Here is a 23,291-nt window from a genome sequence, read left to right on the forward strand (position 1 = left end):
TTTTAGTAACACACCTTACAGTTGCTCTTCCTGTTTCCCAAGCTCTGGAAACAACCATGGAGAACATAGCAGCTTTTCGAAGTGGTCATCGCAGGTTCCTCGGTGAGGACGAGCTTATCTTTCTTATTCTTGTGACAATAAGGCCAAAGGATCAATTTCACTAAACGTACTTATTATTCGACTGACAGGAATCCCCTCAGTCGGTACTGAAAACCAACTGACTGCATTGCTCAGAACTCTTCTAATTGGGATGTAAACTAACACTGAGAAGCATCTGGCATCTGTTTTTTGCAGTCCTCCATCGGCTGCAGTCTGACCCACACGAGGAGTCTTTGTGTTGCTTTCCATAAAGAAGAAGAAATGCTTCCCTACAATCTACTGGTGCTGTGTGATCGTATCACCTTATTTATTGCCTCCATGCCTACGTTTTTACAGCCAGAATATAAATGCCTTCTGGGTGGGAATGTGAAAATTGCCTGTCTGGTATTTTCTCTGTTTTAATAAATGTGCCTATAACTGGAGACAATTAACTTCTAGACATTCAAAGAATACACACCCATCTTACGACACAAAACTATCATTAATAATTTTAACATCCCCTCCCACCCCCAAAATCCCTAGCAATGTACTCTCAAGCTTACTTATTTCATAAACATCGATAAATATGTTGCTATGTAAACGGTCTCTGCTTGTGTTCTTGCTCGGCACAGCGGGGGAGTTCACATTGTGCAGGTCTTGTCCAGGGGGTCTTGAGGCGGGGGGGCAGGGGGCTGGGCGGGGCCGGTTTTGGGCAGCACCAGGGGTTTGGGGCGCAGGGCGGGGGGTTTGAGCTGCACCCCCATGCGGGGCGCCACCACGGGCTTGAAGGTGCTCATGGCATCGCTGGAGGGCCCGGTTCCGGCGCCGGAGAGGGGGCCGCGGCGGCCCGACTCGGCGGACCGCAGCAGGAGGCTGTGGAGGGGGCTGAGGGACTCGGTGGAGCTGGCCGGTGTGGGCGCAGGGGTGGGAACGGGGGCGTTCTTCATCTGCTCCAGCGTGTCCAGCACCACGTCCGGCGCGTGCTTGGCCGAGCTCTGCCTCTCCAGCTCCCGCAGCTCGTTCAGGGCCGTGTTCATCGTCTCCTCGATGTCCTGCAGAGAGAGGGAGGAGAGGAGCCGCGCTCTTTAATACACACGCGCAGACACGCACGCACGCACGCACCCACACAGACACGGACACGGACACACAGACACACGCACACACAGGGACGTACGCATGCACACGCACGCACACGCACACAGATGCACGCACGCACACAGACAGACACACACACACAGGGACGTACGCATGTATGCACACGCACACAGACGCACGCACACACACACACACAGACGCACGCACGCACACAGACACGGACACGGACACACACACACGCACACGCACACGCACACGCACACGCACACGCACACGCACACGCACACACATCAAAACAGAGCTTGTAGCCTTGAGGTGTGAAAGCACAGATTCTCCACCTCTGGTGGTGTTAATGCTGATCATTTATATAAAATCCATAAACGAATGATGTGCAAAGGCTGTTGCACAAACACAGGACAGAACTGTGAATGTCTGGAGTGGTCTGTCGGCCAGGACATCAGGCCCCAGGGAAGAACGTCCTCTCCAAACTCCTCTTCAGATTGCATTAAACACCCTGCTGATTAGCAGGTAATGAGGCCTTACAGAGCTGAGCCTCCAACTGATTACTATACTCCAGACGGTCAGACTGACTTTCTAATTTACCACTGATTTTCTATTTCTGACACGAGGCAACAGGCCCAGACACAATGCCCTCTGCATGCGGGCAAGTACAAACTACAGCCATGCAAGGCAGCAAGGCATGGAGCCTCAGAACAGAAGATACTTTCAGTCTCTTCTCATGTTACCAAATGATGTCCTGTGCCATATTTTAATAATGGTTTACTATGTCCTCTTCTAAAAGCCAACTGTAGCTGTTGGGTTGCTCCTGTAGGCCATGGATTTCACTGATTGTGAAGTCCCTGCTAGGGAAGTCTGATTGTGTGACCTGAGCCAAACTCCGAGTTAACTTATGGTAGGGCTTGAATAGTATTATACTCATACTCGTTGGTCTGGAAGTGCTGTTAGCCTGGTCTCACAGTGTTGCTCATTCAGCTCGGATGGACACACTTCTGTTCTTTTGTGCTGGAAGTTGCTCTGGATAAGAGCGTCTGCTAAATGAATGTAATGTGACGTAATGTAATGTAATGTAAAAGATGAAATCTGTCTACTCTCACGGACCCACCCCAAAATCACATGCAGTATGCAATTCTGCATACAGAAACTTGCAGTGAAAATTACCTAATGTAATGTAAGAAAATGTAATGTAAGAAGATGTAACGTAATGTAATGTAATGTAATGTCTCATGGAGGCTGAGGCAGAGCCTAGCTGTAACCCGCTGACCTGCGCGATGGTCTCGGGGTCCAGCGGCTTGCCGTGGGGCTGCGTGAAGCCGGCGTACTGTCCGGAGGAGGTGGAGCGACGCAGCGGCGGGCTCTCCGTCTTCTTCAGCGACTCGTGGCGGCTGACCCCGCCCAGGCCGCCGTGTCCCGTGCGGCGGTGGCGCTCGGGGCTGTCCAGCGGCAGGTGGTTCCGCCCACGCAGGAGGTCCCGCGGGCTGTAGTGACCCACGCCGGGGGAGCCCGTCTCCAGGGGCGCGTTGCCGTGGCCCTGCGAGGAGGGGTGCACCGTGCAGTGCCCGTCGCTAGGACGACCGGGGGGGCGACGCGAGGGGGGGTCTGTTCTCTTCCTGTGCCTGCTGGAGAGACAATGGGAGTACAGAGACACACACACACAGAGTCAGATCTGAGCCGTAGAGCTTCACAATCAGTATGACCTTTGACCTCTATCACAAGGAAGGTCAGTGCATTTCCAAAGGTTCTTATTAACCATAAAGACCATACACATGTGAACTGGCCAGAGGGAACTAAACAACCCAGAGTTTAATTCTGATCTTTTGATCCAGCGTTACATTACAGTACTGGCATTTAGGAAATGCTCTTATCCTGAGCGACTTACACAGGTTACAATTTTATACATGTTATCCACTTATACAGCTGCACTTTGAGGACTTGGCCTTTGTTGTGAAGGAGGAATGGTATGCTGTCTTTCACTAATATTCCAAACAAAACTGTGCCCTGTGAGTATCCTGAAACCCAGCATCTTTTATGCACTTAAGACAGCTCAGGGCAGCAGCTTTCCGTATGTGAGGGATGAAAATGTCCACAGTATTACACAAAGAATGTACAGCCCGGTTATGCATCTGCTCTGTCCCTTAGTCTGCTGGCTGTGTGCTGCTAGGTGGAGCGGGTGGGGTCTGGGAGCGGGCAGAGCTAGCGTAGCAGCAACGCTAGCATTCACCTGACCGCTCACACCAGCCACCATCCCTCCCACAGTCACACAGGCTCCCAAAGCCACTTCATTCACCCGTAATCCGGCCAGAATGCACCAGAGTCGTCAGTACAGTATGCTTCACGGGCTCGACTCGTTTCCGAAACCTCAGCTTTGCAGAAAAAAAAAAAAAAAAAAAGGTGAGCGAAAGCCTAACGCTTTATTCGTCCCCATCGCTGTGACAGAATACTGTAACGTCTGTGATATTAAGTGGAATGCGAGAGCGCCGGGAACAAAAGCGGGCGGCACAATGGAGAGATTATTCCCCGCCGCACTGTACGGCCCCGTCAAACGCGAGGACGCCGACGGCTTGTTTTCAAACCGTTTAACGGGAACAAAGCCACAGTGAGCCACAGAGAGGCATTCTGGGAGACCAATACGACAACAAAGTGAGGCCTGTCTGTTGTCAGCGTCGGCTGTCAGATTTCCCCCCTCTCTCACTCTCCTTAAACGATGGCGACATAAGGAAGCCATTTCGGTCAGCTCAGTAACCCAGCAACAGCATGTGCCCAATTCCCACTCACTTGCTTTACAACAAAGGAAGGATGTGGGAAAACGTTACATTTTCATGGTATCTATTTACTGCGATTACAGCTGATGTACAAAACAGCTGGACTACTTTGCAACTGTGGATAATGCAATGAGTCCACGAATGTAACACAAGTCCTATGTTTCCCATTTCATTTGTCCCTTGTGAAGGAATTCATCTTCATGACTCTCCCTGCAGTTTCTGACTCAGAGAAATGTACTCGCTGCGGATATGCGATAGGGAGCCTCCAGCCGATGGGCCAACTAATGTCTGACTGATGCCCGCTGACAGAGGGTCTGAAAGAAATACAGAGGACAGCTGGAACGGTAAACAAGCTACAGTTCTCCCAATGACCAACAGGGGGAGCAAATTCACACAGACCAGCAAGCGAGGTGAAAAAAATGAACAAGGCAAATCAGCTCATGTCTGAAGCATTCTTCCCCCAGATGGCTCAATTGCCTGGCGATTTATTCCAATTCAGCTGATTCAAGTAATGAATGAATGTAGAACAGAATGAAAGACAATACTTGGCAAAAAGTTAACATAAGTTGCTGAATAGAAAATGTAATGACAGCTCTTCTCATTGACAAGTATACTGTCATATCTATTTAGGATGTGAATGCCAGATGCAAAAAAATGTGCTGCAGTTGCAAAAACAACAGCACAAATAGTTGTGAGGAGGGACAGAGGGAGGGGACAGGCAGGGCACAGGGGCACAGTGGTGACTCTGGGGGAATTTTAACCTATGTAAGTCGCTTTGGATAAAAGCGTCTGCCAAATGAATAAATGTAAATGTAAATGTAAATTTATTTTTGCTGCACCAGAAGACAGGTGAGAGTGAGTAATCTGTCATCCTGAAATCAAAGCAAGCAAAACACACATTAAGGAGGCGACTTCACCATTTGCTGCTTTTCACAGGAAGAGATTTTTTTTCTTTTCTGTTTGCGTTTACTGAAAAATCTACACTTGGAGCCTGTTTTACTAACACAGAGTAAGTGCAGGCAATATAATCTCTGACAGGCAGAGGGAATCATGGGTAAAATCTGTAGGATCCAACAAGCTCTGCAAATGTTTGCAAGCGCTGGCAGCGGGCTTTGGCGGTCGTTCACCCCGGCCCAGCGAAGGGGGTGCGGGAGAGGGAGGCGGACAGAGCGGGCCAGGGAGAGAGGAATAACTCTGGCCCGCTCCCAACTAGCGGCGGGACCTCTGCCAAATAAACACACAGGGCGCGCCTGGGCGGGACCCGAGTGACTTTCAGAACCGAACGCAAAGCACCTGAGCCGCGCAATCATTCCAACTGCCTCCGACCGGCAACAGCCACTCGCTGGAACCACACGCACATCTCGCTGGAACCACACGCACATCTCGCTGGAACCACACGCACACGCCCTGTTTCAAGGTTAGTCCAATAACAGCCTGTTATGGGAATGTCACGGGCGAAATTCGAGTTTGGAGCCGTGAAACGCGGACTGTGCAATGCTGAGGTATATCAGTATGATGCTGTCTCCTGCCGCACCCCCGCCCAGCTTGGTTCAACTTCTGCCATGGTGCTTGCCACGTTTTCCCTTATAAAAGAAAAAAAATCAGTCTACACTCACTGACCCCCCGCATAATTATATGCATTATGCAATTGTGCATGTAGGCAGCAGCGTAGCATAGTGGTAAGGAGCAGTGCTCATCACCGAAAGGTTGCTGGTTTGCTCCCCAATGGGGCACTGTTGCTATACCCTTCAGCAAGGTGCTTAACCCAGAATTGCCTCCGTAAATATCCAGCTGTATAAATGTATACGAAAACTGTAAACTACGTACGTCGCTCTGGACAAGAGCATCTACTAACTGACAATAATGTAATGTAATGTAACGCAATGCAATTCTACATACGAAAACGCACAGCGAAAAATCACCACTATCACGACCAAACTCGCAGCAGACCCTGGGTTTGGGGGCGTGTTAGGCCGTGAGTGTGAGGCTCCCCTGTCCCTCCAGGCTGGCTGCTCTCAGCCTCTGCCAGGCAGGACCCTTCGTGCGCTGCTCCTTACTGCCACTTCCTGCATGAGTTTCTCTGGCAGCGGCGCAAACAAAGGGGCTCCTTTTGAATGCATAATGTGAGCTGCTTGACAGAGTTCCTTTCAACATTCATGAGCGCTGCTATATTTAGATCATCCAGGTTGATCTTACATCACTTCCCCCCCCCTCCTGTCCCCTGGAACACATCTTAAGCGTAAAATAAAATGGCCAGCCCCGGCGAGCGTGATTGGTCGGCAGGGTGGCGCAGTAGCGCTCATAACCGAAAGGTTGCTGGTTCGATTCCCAGCTGGGGCACTGCTGTTGTATCCTTATGCAAGGTACTTAACCCGGTGCTGCCTCAGTAAATATCCGGCTGTGTAAATGGATAACATGTAAAATCTGTAACCTATGTAAGAGTATCTGCTAAATGACAGCAATGTAATGTGACGGTCAGTCTGAAATCAGAATGGTCGCTGCCTGGCAGCCCGGTTCTCTTGGGCAGGCAGTGTGCTGCTCTGTGGCTGGGCTGGGGAGCTCTTATTAGCATGAGGGGAAGCAGAACCATCGAGGTGTGCCGGGGGGTCTGGGAGGGAGCACAGAGCCCCGTGTTTCTGAAGCAACGGGATGCAGTTGCCGTGGAAGCCTCCTTTACCCGCCCACAGGCTGCCTGCCTGTAGGGGGAGAGATGGGGGTACTGTAGGGGGAGAGATGAGATGGGGGTACTGTAGGGGGAGAGATGGGGGTACTGTAGGGGGAGAGATGAGATGGGGGTACTGTAGGGGGAGAGATGAGATGGGGGTACTGTAGGGGGAGAGATGAGATGGGGGTACTGTAGGGGGATAGAGGGGTGTACTGTAGGGGGAGAGATGGGGGTACTGTAGGGGGAGAGATGGGGGTACTGTAGGGGGAGAGATGGGGATACTGTAGGGGAATAGGTGGGGTGTACTGTAGGGGGTGAAATCAGTTTTTCTGACTCTGGAATAAGGGTTTTCTGTAGGGGGAGAGAGGGCGGGTCTGCAGGGGGCAGCGGGCGGCTGGCTGTCACCCACCTGCTGATGTAGGCCTCTGGGAGTCGGTCTGTGGGGGAGCTCATGTCCCTGCCTGAACACTTGTCATCTGCGGCGGGCCCGCTGCTGGCTTCGCTGTCCGCCTTCTGGCTCAGAGAGTCGGAGAACGCATCGTCCCTGAGACACCAGCACAGCCACAGCGTGAGAAACAACCGCACAGAGCTGTACTAACGCTCGCTCAGTCAGTCAGTCAGTCAGTCAGTCAGTCACTGACTCACTCACTCAGTCACTGACTCACTCACATACACTCCCACACATATACTCACTCACTCACTGACTCAATCACTCACTCAATTACTCCCACTGACACTCACTCAATCAGTCACACTAATCAATCACACTAATGAATCAGTTATGCTAATCAATCAGTCCTAATCAATCATTCATTCAGTCATTCCATCAGCCTGCCAATGTAACGGTAAAGGTGCGTATATGAATGATTTTCTTTATTGAAGTCCATGCTGACAGCTCCTTTGTCCGCAGCGATGAGCGCTGACAGATCTAAGAAGGTCTCTGTCTCTGAGGCCTGTGGGAGTTTCAGTGGCAGCGGTTAACACTGTGGTGTGTGTGTGTGTGTGTGTATATATATATGTGTTTGTGTGTGTGTGTGTGTGTGTGTGTGTGTGTGTGGCAGGCACTGTGCCGCTGCTTTGACAGCTTGTCCGCCTGGCCTGTGCCTCCATATTCAGTACGCCGCGGTATGCTGAAACGCAGCACAGAAGCGCCGCAAGACGCAGTGCTGGGCCCAGCGTCCGCCCACCGCCAGCATGTGTTCCGGAACACAGCGACCTAATGTCGCAATCTGGACCTGCAGGGAACCTGAGAAGCCAGGACAGACACCCCACCTAATTCAGGCTCCCATGTGTCATCGGAGGTGCCGCCCACACTGTGTTCTCCTGTGGTAGGGATCTGCTGTGGAGACGCACATGCATCTCACGGCCGAGTGCCTGGGGGATATTCTGTACCACGGTGAATCTGAGTCTGACGAGCACATGTCACCGCACTCTGGGTCCCTCCATATGACAGAAATTTTAGTGCTTCCTCTTCCCGTCCAGAGTCTGAGAGCTCAGCACATGCCTTCCTCTGCCCCACTTTGAAAACACACGTTGGCCACCCTTCGCTGAATTATTGATGCAAACAGCAGTCAGACAGTTATGTTACAGCAGCTGTGTCACAGCGGAGAGAACGCTTAAGCGTCTACTGCAGCTTCACTCAGACCAGCGATTACTACACTTTAATTTCCTTTCTTAATGAGCAACCAGAGGGAGTCACCTGAGCGGTGACGGTTGCCAAGGAACGAGCACGTGGGTGTCACAGATCTGAAACTCAGGCGATGATGGAGGGGCCTGTTAAAGACCCCAGGGGACACCGCTCAGAAAGGGGCGACGTGCATTCACACTGACAGGGCCTCCCTCTGAGGGGAGGGCCTGGGGGAGAGCAGGACCAATTAACCCACAGGGAGGGCCGTTAACAGAGTCCCAGCGACATCACAGTCACGCTGAAACAGGGCCAGACAGGACTGGTTTCAAAGAGAGAAATAGGATCATCACATTTACATTTATTCATTTGGCAGACGCTTTTATCCAAAGCGACTTACAAGTGAGGACTGTCTTTTTCGCAGGTCCTGTCAGCAATGCTTTGGCCCGATTAAGGCGTGCCATCTCTGTTTCATTCACGTTTTAACATTGTTCGTCCGCTTTTCCCAGCCCACAGCACGGTGCCGTACTCACATGTCCTGCACCACGATGTACTGGTGCGGCACCAGCCCGTCGATGCCGTTGTGCCGGCCCTCCCACCAGTCGTCCGACGCCCGCTGGTACAGCAGCAGGGACGCCCCCTTCTTGAAGGACAGCTCGCGGGCGGAGCGCCCCACGTAGTCGAATTTGGCTATGGCTTCGATGGGATCCCCCTCTGCATGGGAAATAAAGAGTTGGAGATTCAGACAAGCTGACAAAAGGAAAGAGAAAAGAGACACACTTCCTGTGTCCCATTTGCAGAGGTAGCGTTCACTGACAGAGGGGAAGGAAGCTGATCCTCAATGACAGCATCTAGCATACCTACATGCTTTGAAAAAGAAACGATACTGCCTGAAAAGAGGCACAGAAAAGGTCAGAGAGCCATTTAAACCCTACGTACACATACATATCCAATACATCCAGCTAAAGAATAAATACAATACCATAGGGAACCAGCGTGGAACTAGTACAAGACTGGACATCATTTTCACTTCTGATCAGGTTGTTAGGATACCAGGGTCTCTGGCCATCTATAGTCTTGATTTTTTTTTTGAATATTTCAAATTCAGTGGAGAATGGACGCTTGTGAAATGAGCAGTCCAGCTCCTATTCAGTGGTAGCTCCCTAAAATGTCTTGGTTTGACAAGATCATTCAGAACATGATACTCCTCCAGTTAGTCTAAAAAATATTGTCATTTGGAACATTAACACACTCAACTAATTAGCAGAAGCAACACGTGCTTAAAATAGCACTGATAGGCTAATCCCCTCCTCCCCTCCCCCCTCCACATCCCGTTATCTCAGGAGCTCAGGAGCCCTGGGCATTAGGCCTCTCTGGCCCTCCTAAACAGGCAGAGTTTGTGGAAAGAGACGCTTGCTGGAGTCTTCTCTGGACTGCACACTGTGGAATACAATGCCAAGTGAAGAGAGGAAAAAGAACCATGATGAGTTTTTTTTCCCCCTTTTTTTCCACTAGACGCCACAATCAGAGTCACTGTATGTGCAATGCATCGATTCCTGGAGAGAGAGAGTGGGCCTCTCCATCTGGGAACGACGGAGGGTGGGGAAGGGGGGGGGGTGTGTGAAGCGTCGGGTCAATTTTTCACTCTGTCGAAATTAATAGGGCTCTGCTACACAACAAGTGTCTTTCAATAAAGGTGACAGCGCCGGGATCAATAGAGTGGCCTCCACCTGCACAAACGCATCCCACAGTCTCTTTATTGTGGCTGTGGTCAAATTTAATCTAATGGATGCAGCCACAGAACAGGGTTTCCTTTTTGCCAAGGCAATGAATTCCAAGCCAAGCGCACACGAGCATCGTCTCGGGGGATATCTGGCCAATGACACAAGCGGAGGGTGAGGGAGGGGGTCTGGAGCGTTCCAGGGCGGAGAGCGAGCGGCAGGTGTACGCGCAGCACCTGTGCGGATTTCGGATTAAAGGGATCTTTAGCGACGGTCAGAGAAGAACTGCAGTACTGATGTTTCAGACGCCCTGTGATCCACTCTGTCCTGCTCGGAGTAGCCACACTCATGCATGTAAAATGCCTGGCACACAGTGCAGCGGCGATCAATAATGTGGACAACACGGACCCACAGACTGTTCTGACACAAACATATGATGCGCGCGCGCACACACACACACACACACACACACACACACACACACGCACGCACGCGCACGCACACGCACGCACACACACACACACACACACACACACACACACACAAATGCACACACAAATGCACACACACGCATGTGCACACAGACAAACAGAAACACATGTACACACACACACACACACACACACACACACACACACACACACACACACACACACAGACACAGACACAGACACAGATATCAGGTTTCACTGAGACTCTTCCCTGCACCAGCAACACACCACTTAGCAGCAATGCTGTTAAATGTTGGGGTATTCTGGGAGAATTAATGTCCAATTCAGCATGCAGAGGACAACACTTCTGCTCCAAGCATGGGCTTTCCATTATACAGCCAGCAGGGCTTCAGATAGAATTGCTGTTTCGCTATACTGTAAAATCAATACTCCAGCCTCTTCACCTTTGACCCTTTGCCTGCTACCAACAGCAGAAAGATCAATGTATTGACAGCAGGGAGAAAATTGGGGGTTAAAAAAGTGCACTTTGTCTCCCGTGACAGTCATATTACACTGAGCTGTCATGCAGAACTTTACTGCAGCGCTGCTCTGGGTGTGCTGTATTATGAGATACGTACAGAGGAACCCGTATCGTCTGTCAGGGGCATGTCTGGAATGTGTAATGTGCTCGCCCTCCCTACTGCCGTCAGAAACACGGAAAACTGTTCTGTGTTTGAGCTTTCCCCCTGATCAGTGCTCATGGCCCAAGACTTCAAACCCTCAAGCGTGGTCATGCCCCGGGGAGCAAACTGATCCATGTTAGTGGGACTTTCTGGACCAGCTCTCAGACCAGCATATTCAGTTCAAGCTTTCGGTACCGGGAAAAACTCCAGTTTTTTGGCCTGGAAACGGGAGAGTGTCCGTGAGAGGAAAGCTCTGTAAAACGCAAAGCTCACGCTCGCTTCCAAGAGCAGTTGGATTGTTTTAGAAGCAGATAAAATGAGTGCTGTTGGAAAGATCCAAAGAGAATGGGAGGGAGTAGCCTGACAGAGAGAGAAACAAGGCAAACATTATAGCTTTTCCTGTTGACTAGAGACAATTGTCAGTCCAAAATCGCAATAGGGAGAATCATCACCCTACAAGGAATAAATGCACATCAAAATGGACCTGATAACTGCCCGTTTTTTCTTCCATGCGAACAATGACATGCGTTATATCCTTTAAGGGAGATATTCAGGTCTCCTCATTACCTAGATCGAACAGATCAATAAATATCTTGCAAGAAAGAAAACAAGGTGTTTGGCTAAATCTACATTTTGATTTGAAAACACTACCAGGAATTAACTCTAATTGAAAAACACCAAGGGTGTCTGAGAACAAGTGTTTGGGCATTAAAAGACCTTGAGATAAGGAGAATTGGGATTTCTTTGGCGGTTATTGCCATGGAAACGGGCCTTTGTCTGGAAGAGCCCAACTGCAGATTCAGGTGGGGGTGGGGGGGTTCACAGCAGAGTACCTCACTGTCTGCTGATTCTGAACTCTCACACTTTGGCACCACCCATCCTCTCTGAAGAAGGGGGGGGGGGTGTGCTGACATCTTTTTGAGGTGCTTGATCTGTCCACAGCTGGTCTGACTCACGGTGTTTGACTTGGTGCTCAACCACACACACCCCCTCAGTCTAAGTAAAGGTGTACAGAGCCAGATGGAAGTACAGACATTTTTCAGCTAACTTCTCAGTTTGAGAGAAGAATATAAATGTACCACCTGCTTTGATTCTGGGCTACTCAGTTCTCCAGCTGTGCTTCTTTCAGATAGACTTATAAAAGACAGGAAATGGGAGGATTTCATTGTCCTTTTCCTGACACATATTTGGGTAAACCCACTAGCTCTTTCAACACTACTAATGTGAGGTATAGCAGGGTGACTAAAAGAACAAAACTGGTTACGGAGTTGATTCAGTTCAAAACAGGGACAATGGCATGAAGGACAATGGACTCCGTGAATCCACATGGTTCACCTACAGAGTGTCCACCAACACAACAAAATCCATGACCAAAACAGCTGGTCTTCACACTGCTGTATAACAATGTAACTCAGACTGAATTTTCTGTACAGATTTGTGAACATCCCTGAATAAAAAGCCCAATACCTACATAGAAATTATAACAAAGGACACAGGAGGAGTTGTAGAATCTCATTAGCGGTCTGCTCTTGCCTCTGGAGGGGACTCTGTTCCACAGAACACAGCAGAAAAGCAGGATTATCCAGCGAAAGACTGCGCAGCGGCCAGGGTTAATCTCTCTCCAAACCAACAGCAGTGAGGGAGGTCTCTCACAGATAATGATGTGTCCCTGCACTCTGGTGAGGAGACGGAGCGGGAGTGAGAGAGCAGGAGCTGTGTTTGCAGAGAGGGGAGAGGGGGGCGAGGAGAAAGCACACACACTTCTCTGCTCCATCCCTGCGTGTGCAGCCGTATCTGGGCTCGTGGGGCGGGGGGCAATTTCAGCTGTAGGCTTTTGCTAGGGTTTGCAAAAGGATAGGCGGCTGTCTTTCCAGCGGCCTTCTCCAGGGCAAACGGGTGAACTGTGTTGGTTTTTCACCTGTACCCCTGTGTAGGACAGAGGGCGTGCAGGGATTGTGAGAGCAGCGGTACCTACCGTCCTCACTGGTGTGGGTCTCCATTCCCCCATCCTGGTCCACCTCCTCCAGGGCTCCGTGCTCACTGTAGGGACTGTCACTGTGGGGGAGCAGACAGGGATATGAGTGCTGAGACAGACAGACAGACACATTACTGAAGGGACAGACAGACACATTACTGAAGAGACAGACAGACACATTACTGAAGAGACAGACAGACACATTACAGGAAAGACAGATGAACAGCTGCATTAATGGAGAGCCAGACAGACAGACGTATTACTGGAGAGACAGACAGGTAGGTACATGACATTACATCTACATTACATTACATTCATTTAGCAGATACTCTTATCCAGAGCAACTCCCAATGCAAAAGGACAAATGTGTATTCATTCGAGCTGAATGAGCAACTTGAGTGGTGAGACAGACAGACATACACACAGACACATGAGCTCTGAGACAGACAGACACAAACATACAGGGACAGAGAGACAGACAGACAGACAGACCCTCACACAGACTTGTACACTGCTGGTGAGACAGACAGACAGCGACATCACTGGTGAGACAGACAGACAAGCTCATGAGCTCTGAGACAGACAGAGACAAAGAGACATCACTGGTGAGACAAATGGACATAAACTGAATCACTTCCACCCTGACAGACGCATCCTCAGTGTCCTGCCACGCCCTGCTAGTGAGCAGCCGGCAGCGAGACTCTGGTCTTAACTGCCGCTGCGAAGCCTCTTTGAAGGCATTTATATGCTTAATCACCCGCTTCTGAAATGCGCCAAAGCGAAGCGTGTGTGCGTGAGGAACACGGGCGGTAATCCTCCTCTCCCCGCTCTGACTTTCATCTGGTCAGACGTGATCTCCAAAGCGCCGCTCTCTCCGAGGGGGCCCAATTAAAAACACCGCATGGCATGCGCTTTAAATGCCATCACTGAGGAATTCTGCTCAGCTTAACATTAAACTGCACATGACCTTTAAAATGTAGCATAAATGAATGTGCACGCGTCTGTGGCATGCACCTGAAAATTCGATGTGTCCAAATACCATTTCGCCAAAATAAATCTCCGAAAAAAAACTGCAAAGGAGAGATGTTTAATTGTGCGCCTCTCGGAAAGGTGAGTTCCTGCACTTAGAGTATGAGTGCTGAACAACAAACTTTGGTTCGTTTTGCCTGTCAGTAAGGCAGCACTGGCGGTCACAGGCAGGAGGCAGGAGGCAGGAAACTGAGAACAGAAGCAGCTTCAGAGAGGGGGAGCTGGGGGAGGGGGGGGCAAACTTGACCCCTCAAAGTCCTGCGCCTTTTGGCTGATCTCCACCTTTCTGCGTGTCTGCAGGTGTAATTACACACTGGGACAAAAGCCCTTCCTCGCTACGGCACGTCGGCGAGCTCAGCTGTGTCTGTCAGTGCAGGGAGCTCAGCCAGCTTCCTCCTGCTGTTCCTGACTTCCCTTCCCTTATCATTGAAGATAAACAGCTCTCACAGACCCCATGCAGGCTCAGCATGGCGCTGCTCTCTGAGCTTCTAACATTTACGTCAAACGATCCTGTTACACAGCCAAACTGGTTAAGGCAGTAAAACGTAAGAATTGACAATGGCGAAAATAATGCAAACCAATCCTCCTGCAAAATCCCATGAAATTGCATTACATTATTGTCATTTAGCAGACGCTCTTATCGAGAGCGACTTATATATGTTACAAATTTTACATGTCATCCATTTATACAGCTGGATATTTACTGAGGCAACTGCAGGTTAAGGACCTTGCCCAAGGGTATGGCAGCAGTGCCCCCAGCGGGGAATCAAACCAGCAACCTTTTGGTTGCAAACCCTGTCCCTTACCACTATGCTATACTGCCACCCGATGTGCCACCCTCAGTGACTTGGGAAGCAGCAGAGGACAGAGCTGCCTGGCACAGGGGCGGGGCAGTCAGTGTGTTCTGTGGGCACGTCCCACAAAGTGGGTGGAGTTTCGGTGGCACTGGGGACGAATCATACACCCTGTCCCCAGAGTTCTACACTCTGGAACTGACACCGATGCAATTCACATAGTCACAGATCTCCACAGATAACCGCATACAGGGGGAATTTCGGCCTCCAGATATGAAACGCGACCACAAAAGCTAACACGCGCTGGATGGCAGGAACTCGGCTGCAGGTGGTGTCAGGTGATCCGCCCCTCATGGGAAAATGCTTTCATTCGAGAGCGGGTGTGTGAGAGTGAGTGAGAGGCGAGGGCTGTTTCACACTGGAAGGAAAACCGTCTGATCTGGCCGAGTTTGAATTCCGCTCTTCTCCACACACTGCACCTCGCTATCACCACGCCAGATGAACTCTCTGCGTTTGCAACGGTAATTAGCGTTTGTTTCGTTTGTGTTTTGACTCGCCCCGTTTAGAGGGACCCGCTGACCACCGTCTTCACCGCCGGCTGAAGGAATGCTGCATCCTGTCGTATTTTCTGACCACCAGCACTGAACCGCATGGCCGTAATTACACCAATTACCCCCGAAAGCTGCTCTCTGACAGCTGGACCTCTACGCAGCCACACACAGGTTGGCTGCACACGTAGCTAGGGAGTTACGCGCCTTTCCGGGGGTAATCACTCAGGCTCTGACTCCAACGTACACTCAGAGGGCAACAATGAACGATGGCCGAGCTTTCCTTCTTTCAGCTTCTCATTGCACATGTCTGCGAGGCTTTTTAAGAAGTCTGTGAAGGAGAACCTTCAGCTGTCCCCCAAAACTGTTAATTGTTTAATGCAGTTTAAGGATCTTGTCTTTCAATTTTCAACCTTGTGAACAACTGTGCTCATATCATTTTCACCTGAGCAGGTTAATTGTTAATTGTTTAACTAATTGACTTTGTCTAAGCCAGCCATTGGTTAAGTAGCCTCACCTGGCAATTTTAAATAGAGGTGTGTGGCTGCAGAGCTAGGAGGCTGTTTGAGTTGGGTTTTGGCTGTGTGCTCAAGGCTGGTTTCTTTTGTTTGGGGATTGTTTGGGGATTTTAAAAATAACTTTTTGTTATTTTGTTAATTGTGTTTGGAAGTTTTGCTGCTTCTCTTGGTTTTTTTTTGGTGAGAAGTGTTGCCTAGATTCCCCACAGAGTCCTTCAGAGCCTGAGGAAAATGTGTGCATGGCTGGTGCTCCCACTGCAGGAGCAGAGCCGCATGCACCCCTGCATGCAGCACCAATGCAGCCCGCAGCCCCTGCAATGCGCTCACCAATAGTCACCGCCAGCCATGCACTTCTCGTAGACGGGGCCGTCCAGCTCCTTGGCGTCGGGGAAGATGGTCTCGTGGTGGATGATGATGGTCTTGATGATCTCGTTGACGTGGGCCTGGCAGGACACCTGGTCCTGGATGTCGGGCGTGGGCATCAGGGTGGGGCCGAAGCAGATGGCCAGGTTAAAGGGGTCCATCATGTTCTCGTCGCTGTACTGGGACAAGCTGAGGAGAAGGCACCCGGCATGGGGGTGAACAACCAGGGCAAGGGCACAAGCTCTCCCCACTTCCAATACGATAATCAGGGGGAATAATTATAATTCATAAAGAAAACAATCAACGTGAGAGGACGTCAGAACCCCACTTTCCAAATCATCATTTGTTTGTCTGTCTGATTAATTTAATCATCCAATCCGTATTTAGCTGGGTAGACTCTGCAGATCCATTCACTCACCGAGGATGATAAATGTTCAAACCTTTTAATAACCTGACACCTCTTCACGCAACAATAAAATTATGCCTCCCACTTCATTATATAAACAGTAAATAAGTACTGACAGGCTTTCTGTAGGGGTAAATTAAATAGCTGTACGTTGTTCCAGCTGTCTGCGGTCTCTTCACACATTCAGTAACATGTCATTTTTCTCTCTCTGTGTGTAAAAGGAGAAGTGTCAGAAGACAAAAGAATATTAATTTCCTGTATGCCACACGGCTCTTGAATTACCCAGAGGCCTTTGGGTCTGCCTGAGACACAGCTGTATCAATTCATCAGAGATAATTAGCATTCGTCACCCCGCCCCCACGTGTCACAACGGCGAGCCTCAATCGGAGTGGCTGTGTCCGGCGTAGGCGGGACTTACTGGTTGAGGAAGGCGAATAGGTACCGCATCACTATCAGGACTGATCTGGGTACAGTGAGCAGGATCTTGCGGATGTACAGCGCTCTGTCGTAAAGATTGTCTATTCCTGTCGGAGAGAGGGAGGCGTGAGTGAGGGGGGTTCGGGTTCCCGAGCGCACAGGAATCATTTACAGCAGAGTCATATCCTGAAATACACACCCTGCTGAGACAGGCCATTTAGGGTCAGCCGAAACACTGCCATTCATGCAGTATATGCAATTTATTCAACAACAGAGAACAAAATATAGCCACAGCTAATTACTGGTTTTGGAGAACTTTGGAATTCAGGGCATGTGCGTGTAAACATTTTTGCAAGTGTGCGTGCATGTGTGTGTATGTTTAGGCATTAGCACGTTTGTGTGTAAGTGTTACAGATGTGAGGTAAACTCATCCTGAACGTTTTCCTGTCCCTGATAATTACGACCTACGAGGCCTTTGCATCAGTGCTACTTCGGCACTGGAATGCCTCTGACACACCACTTTGCTGGGCTGAATATTTCATGACACCCATCCATCTGCATCCTCCTGCTCATTGATACCCGCAGAGGCCCGGCTTGCGCCCATAAATAGAGCAGGATATTAAGGCTATCTAAACCCAGACCTGCTCTCCTGAGCCCAGACCCAAGACCCAAACACCTGCTATGGAAGTTATTTTAGGGTAAAACGAGCCGTTCGTTACATGATACAACCCTGCCACACCTGAGTAAAGGTATGAAATGATCCCATTCCACCTTCTGGAGGCTGAGCCCAGCATTCCTCTCCTCTCTCTTCACTCTACTAATCACACGGCACAACCAGATGGCAGCAGGTACTGAACAAACGCTCTTTGATGAAAGACGATCAACAGATTAGGCCCTTCCTCAATATTTACCGCAATTATATCGTTAGAAACGGTCTCTGTTCACTGCAGAACTTCACAATACACATCTGCGCAACACACACACACAAGGCTGTAATTGGAAATTATCAGGCAAGAGCCAATTAAAATAATAAAAAATGAAGTAGTAAGATAAATAGAAGTTATCCCTGCTTTCCCTTAACACGGTGTCTTTAATGGAAACATTGCTTAAATGATACTAGATTAAAAGCAGAGGGGGGACCAGGGTTTGAAAATTAAGTGGCAATCTGGCAGGGTAGGGCAGATTGCCATATAATTGCCATGGTGGGTCACATGACACATCAGTACACAAAGAAACAGTATTTTTAACAGGCGGGAAAGGGGACATCAGAGATACCAGGGTCCAGAAAACAATGATGTTGTGTTTCCTAGGATTTCCCATCATGCTGTGCACCGGGAAGAAAGGAGTGGTGGTAAGGACAAGTCCATCTCCGCACCGCACACCTGTCCTCCCAGCATGCCCCCCCCCCACCCCCCAAGACTCTCTCAGTTTCAACTGAGCATGCTCAGAATTAATGAAGTACTACAGACAGGAACAGGCTGGGAGCTGGTGTGAACGACTGCGACAGAACTCAAAGCTAACCTCACACGGCCGTCGCGTCTCAGTAACACAACCGCACATCAGGCGGAGGTAAACACCGAGGTGTCAGAGCTGCGATTTTCGCAGCGCGGCGCGCGGACCACACGTGCTGACGCCGCAACTTAAAAGGGGAACGCCACAATCAAAGGCAGTGCCGGGAGCGGGGGTGCAGCACAGTGACACCGCCGTGTTACTTACCGTACAAACACCTCTGAGCGTGTAAAGGATGTGTCAAAAGCACGAGCTCTTTCCTCACATAGTTAACTAAGATGTTTCCCAAACCGCAGTTAGCTTGCGTCAGTTCTTTTCTGCTAGCCGCGGCTGTCGCTTTGTCCTTCGTACTTCAGACTCACGCAGCTCAAACATGGTGTTTAGGTCACTGGTTTGGCCTCTGAGGACTTCTGGAACGGACCTCCCCCCAACAGTGACCTCCTAACACAGTTGACCCCTTATATGGCTTTTTTGCTTGTGTTGTACTCTGCCTCACTTGTAAGTTGCTTTGGATAACAGCGTCTGCAAATGAATAAACGTAAAAAGTAAATGTTCTGGAAGAACAGAGGGAAGACACAGAAATCCCACCTAACTGGGTGATGGCACAGGAGAGCACCAGCTGTGTGATGACATCAGGGGAAGTATGGGATTCACCTGCTGCTGTGGAGGGCAGGTGATCTGCAGGACCAAAACTACTCAAAACAGCTGCACAGAGACAAGCAGCAGGCAGCCTCCGAGTCGACATGTTTTCCTTCCGTACAACACGGCGCAAGCTAAAAACAACCACAGGAATGGAAACAGCCCTTTGGGGAGTAGCACATGAGATGCATGGGAATGCTGGCATACTCGATTTATCTTTCACAAACGCGTGAACTTCATACAAGCCCAGCCTGTGTGGTCCCCAAGCACAAGCAAAAAGTGAAGGAGAGAACTGGAGCTAAGGACGACCGCCACACGCCCCCCCCCCGCCCCAAAATCCCAGATCCCCCACAGCCAGCCCACTCCACTGAGGCTCATGGTCCCACGGGAGCAGGAGGACGTCACCGCAGACGTCAGAGCACTGTTACACGGACGCCGTGTGACTCACCTCCGGGATAAATCACAGACCACGCCAGGCTGCTGCTTGTGCTAGCGGAAACTCACAGAGCCCAAAGTCAGTTTTCAAACTTTCACTCCCTTTCTACTTCAACATAACATCATCACTCGCGCTCACTGTAACTCATGGAGCCCAAAGTGAGTTTTCAAACTTTCACTCCTTTTCTCCTTCAATACTTCATTATCACTCACGCTCACTGTAACTCACGGAGCCCAAACTTTAACTCCTTTTCTCCTTCAATACAACATTATCACTCAAGACCTGAGCGACAAGCAATTTCCTCCTCTCTCTCTCTCTCTCACACCTCGCAGCAGATCTAAAAAGCTCATCTCGCAGGCCGACAGATGCTTAAAATAGCCACGTCACCATGAAATGGGTCACCGCATCCAGGTGCTATCTGAGACACAGCACATTTGGAACCAGGTTTGATGCTGTTCATCTTCCGTGAGCATCTGAGTTTATTATTTCTTTTTTAAACTGAGATAGCTCTTGAAGTCATGCTTCTATTAAAAGCAAAGACACTTTTCCTGTCAAAAAACTCAAAAAGTGCCTGGAAAAAAAAAACAAAAAAAAACTGGGCAGCAGTTTCACGCACTGATGAACTGCTGCGCAGAAATCCTTCTGGTTTAAGGCCCCCGTATTTGGAGCAGGATGTTGAACCGAGACAGCGGTGAGGACTGAAATGGAGAGGTCTTTGCTCTCGGTTGAAATAACAGACCAGGCCTGGGGCCCACATTTGCGGAGCTGATACACGGGAACGTGGAAGAGTAAACAGCAGGGAATCCCTGGCCGGTGCCAGCTGTAACCCCTCACTAAGGGGGAGTGTAAACCGACCCCCCCCTGCTCCCGACACACAGGGCATGGCTGCCTGTGCATGCAACTCCCGCATGTCAGAGTGTTGAGTGTTGCGCCGCATGGGGAGAAACAACGTCTCCATGCAGACACTGCATGGACAGTTCCCCATGCACAAACCTGCCACTTCCACTTGCCTGATGCAAAAAAAAAATGATTCACTACTGTTTGAAATTTTAAACAGTATGGTATGAGGAGAGCCTCGTGTTCTTTACAACTTAAGTTGAACCCTATTTAATAAGGAAGAAAACACAATTTTGTGCCGACCACATCAAGGACGAAAAGGAATGTTATAGATCAACATGGCCCTGCTGTACAGTTCTTGTGTCGAGACTTCAAGGAGTTTCGATGACTGCTTCCACCACAGGTACAGCTGAAAGTGTATTAAGGTTGTACAATTAATCATACTGCTTCATACTGCTGGTATCCTGTCACAGTGACAAGAAGGGGCACTTACAGGGACTGAGTCAGAGTGTTCTCCCTGTCAGAACTGACTGCTCTCCCTTTCCCGAAAAAACCCAGACGCCATCAGACGTCCACCACCCAGCTGCGGGGAGAGCACTACTTACTGACACAGGAAATGAGGTCGTTAAATCTTTCCTTGGGAAAGAGGGAGTTCTCCAGGCCCCGAAAGTAGAGTTTGAGAACGCCGGCGACGGAGTTGATGTCGTGGTTGTTCTCCTCGTCCGTCAGCGGGTCATTACCTGGGCGACAGATGGAAATGATGGGCTGGCGGAGGCATTTTTATGGTCAGACTTTTATACTCCCATGACAGAGACCACAATTACACACTGGAAACCGATCACTTTCCAAGGCATCCTTCCAGTATAATTACACAGTCTGCGCTTCCTTAACCGTTTTCTCTCCCCCAGTTATAGTTCTACCAGAGTGCGATGAACAAAGATGTCAATTAAGCTTGAAATAATTTGACTAATTTCACCTTTTTAGAATTCAGTCAATCTTATTCTATGTTTTTAAGAGCAGATTCATTATGCTTACGTATTTAAAAATAAAAAATTTAATCCTCAAACGCTTTGCCATTAATTATGTTTTCTAAAAGGGGTAAGGATTATAATGACTAAAAGTTAAAGCATACTTCAGGCTTTAATAGGATTTAAGTAGGATTTTAATAGGATATTAAAGCCTTTTTTTTTAGCAGGGCCACTGGAGTGTGATTGTAACAGCTCACCTCTCTCGAATGAGTTCTTGATGTCATTGACTTCCACCTGCGATCCCGACACTCGGAAGATCCCTTGATGTTGAAGACCTGTGGAGGGCACACGAGGGGGGAGGTGTGTGTGGGGGTGGGGGGTGGGAGGAGGGGTGGGGGTGGACACGGTGGGGAGGCTCAGTGCCGTTCTGACAGCTGCCTGAAAAGGTAACCTGTCCTACGGTGACACCTGAAAACAAAGGAGGTTGGAAAAGGTTCCCTCTCGTCTCTAAAGACATAATTTACCAGGAGAGGGGGATTGGGATAAAAGCCTACGCAGGTGTCCCCGAGTCTGGCTAAGCATTTAATAACACTGACGGCCAGGGCTCAGCACTCAGCTCAATGAACTGAAGGCTGTCTCTGCCTCTCCCCGCCTCCATGCATTCCTTACACAGTTATAAAAAGCCTGGTGTCTGAGAGCTATACCCCATTGGACTTGCAGGGGGGCGGCAGTGTAGCATAGTGGTAAGGAGCAGGGCACATAATCAAAAGGTTGCTGGTTTGATTCCCCACTTGGGCACTGTTGCTGTACCCTTGGACAAGGTACTCAACCCAGAACTGCCTCAGTAAAATATCCAGCTGTATAAATGGATAAAAAACTGTAATCAATGTAAGTCACTCTGGATAAGACTGTCTGCTAAATGCTGATAATGTAGCGGATCTGGTAAAGATCACGGGCGTACATATGCTCAGTATCTTAATGATCAACCAGAGCACTTTGCATGCTTTCCAGCTGATCTCTCTTTGATCAGGCTACCCATTCTAACCGAGAGGCCCCGCCTACATAATAACACCAACAGGAGTTCTGGAAAGTGATTTTTTCGCCAATACCCAGAAACTCCCGAGTCTGAACAGGAGCCGTTTTGTTGGGTATATTACCGACAGCGAGCGCCCTGTTCCTCCCTCACAACAAAGGCCAAGTTCCTCGAAATGCTTTTTTGAACAATTGCCAGTGTTCCAGGAACTGCTAAAACACACTTTAACGCAGAGATGACGGCGCTTTGCTCACACAAGTGCAGGCCTGCCTGAGGGGGGCAGGGGGGGGTGAAACACGGCTGACTCACCATAGAGATTGATGAAGCGAATGCAGCTTTCCACCACACGAGGGATGGCCTGTCCAGAGTCCTTATAAGGAGAAAAGGCAAACGGTTCCAAACAGGTGCGTCTTATTTACCCGAGAGAGTCTGCATGACATCACACGAGCATGCACACATGCGCACATACATGCACGGGGGTCCATGAATACGCGTGTTACTTCACAGACCCCACAGCGGGTGCAGCAGGTGAGTAAACTGACTGAGGTTTACAGAGACCAGCGGACTTACATTGCCAAGCCTGGATACCTACTGTATGCGACTGTTTCGCAGTCAAAGCCTCCGGGGTCTATGTGGTTATATTTTTTAAATGAAAGAAAAATCTCCTTTTCAAGGGACGCAGTAAAAAGGTTAACAAGAAATCTAAGCCAATAATAAAAAGCAATTCTGCAGGAAGGTATTA

The 23,291-nt window shown here is 49.6% G+C and overlaps 1 protein-coding gene across 4 annotated transcripts in view; it reads right to left on the bottom strand.

Moving 5' to 3' along the window:
• Positions 1-719: 719 nt before the first annotated feature.
• The window catches only part of srgap1a (SLIT-ROBO Rho GTPase activating protein 1a), a 93,263-nt gene continuing 70,691 nt past the window's right edge, over positions 720-23,291 (bottom strand). For 2 of the 4 annotated variants that reach the window (XM_036518360.1, XM_036518361.1), the window contains exons 13-22: positions 22,859-22,919; positions 21,774-21,851; positions 21,154-21,288; positions 17,129-17,234; positions 16,269-16,493; positions 13,053-13,132; positions 8,776-8,956; positions 7,028-7,162; positions 2,456-2,807; positions 720-1,130 (exon numbers count right to left, since the gene is read on the bottom strand). In XM_036518360.1, coding sequence (XP_036374253.1) covers positions 720-1,130; positions 2,456-2,807; positions 7,028-7,162; positions 8,776-8,956; positions 13,053-13,132; positions 16,269-16,493; positions 17,129-17,234; positions 21,154-21,288; positions 21,774-21,851; positions 22,859-22,919 — 1,764 coding nt within the window. Of the gene's footprint in view, positions 1,131-2,455; positions 2,811-7,027; positions 7,163-8,775; positions 8,957-13,052; positions 13,133-16,268; positions 16,494-17,128; positions 17,235-21,153; positions 21,289-21,773; positions 21,852-22,858; positions 22,920-23,291 lie in introns of all 4 variants that reach the window. The other 2 variants (XM_036518359.1, XM_036518362.1) reach the window with 1 other exon arrangement.

Source organism: Megalops cyprinoides, chromosome 23, assembly GCF_013368585.1.
Source record: "Megalops cyprinoides isolate fMegCyp1 chromosome 23, fMegCyp1.pri, whole genome shotgun sequence".
NCBI classification, from domain to species: Eukaryota; Metazoa; Chordata; class Actinopteri; order Elopiformes; family Megalopidae; genus Megalops; species Megalops cyprinoides.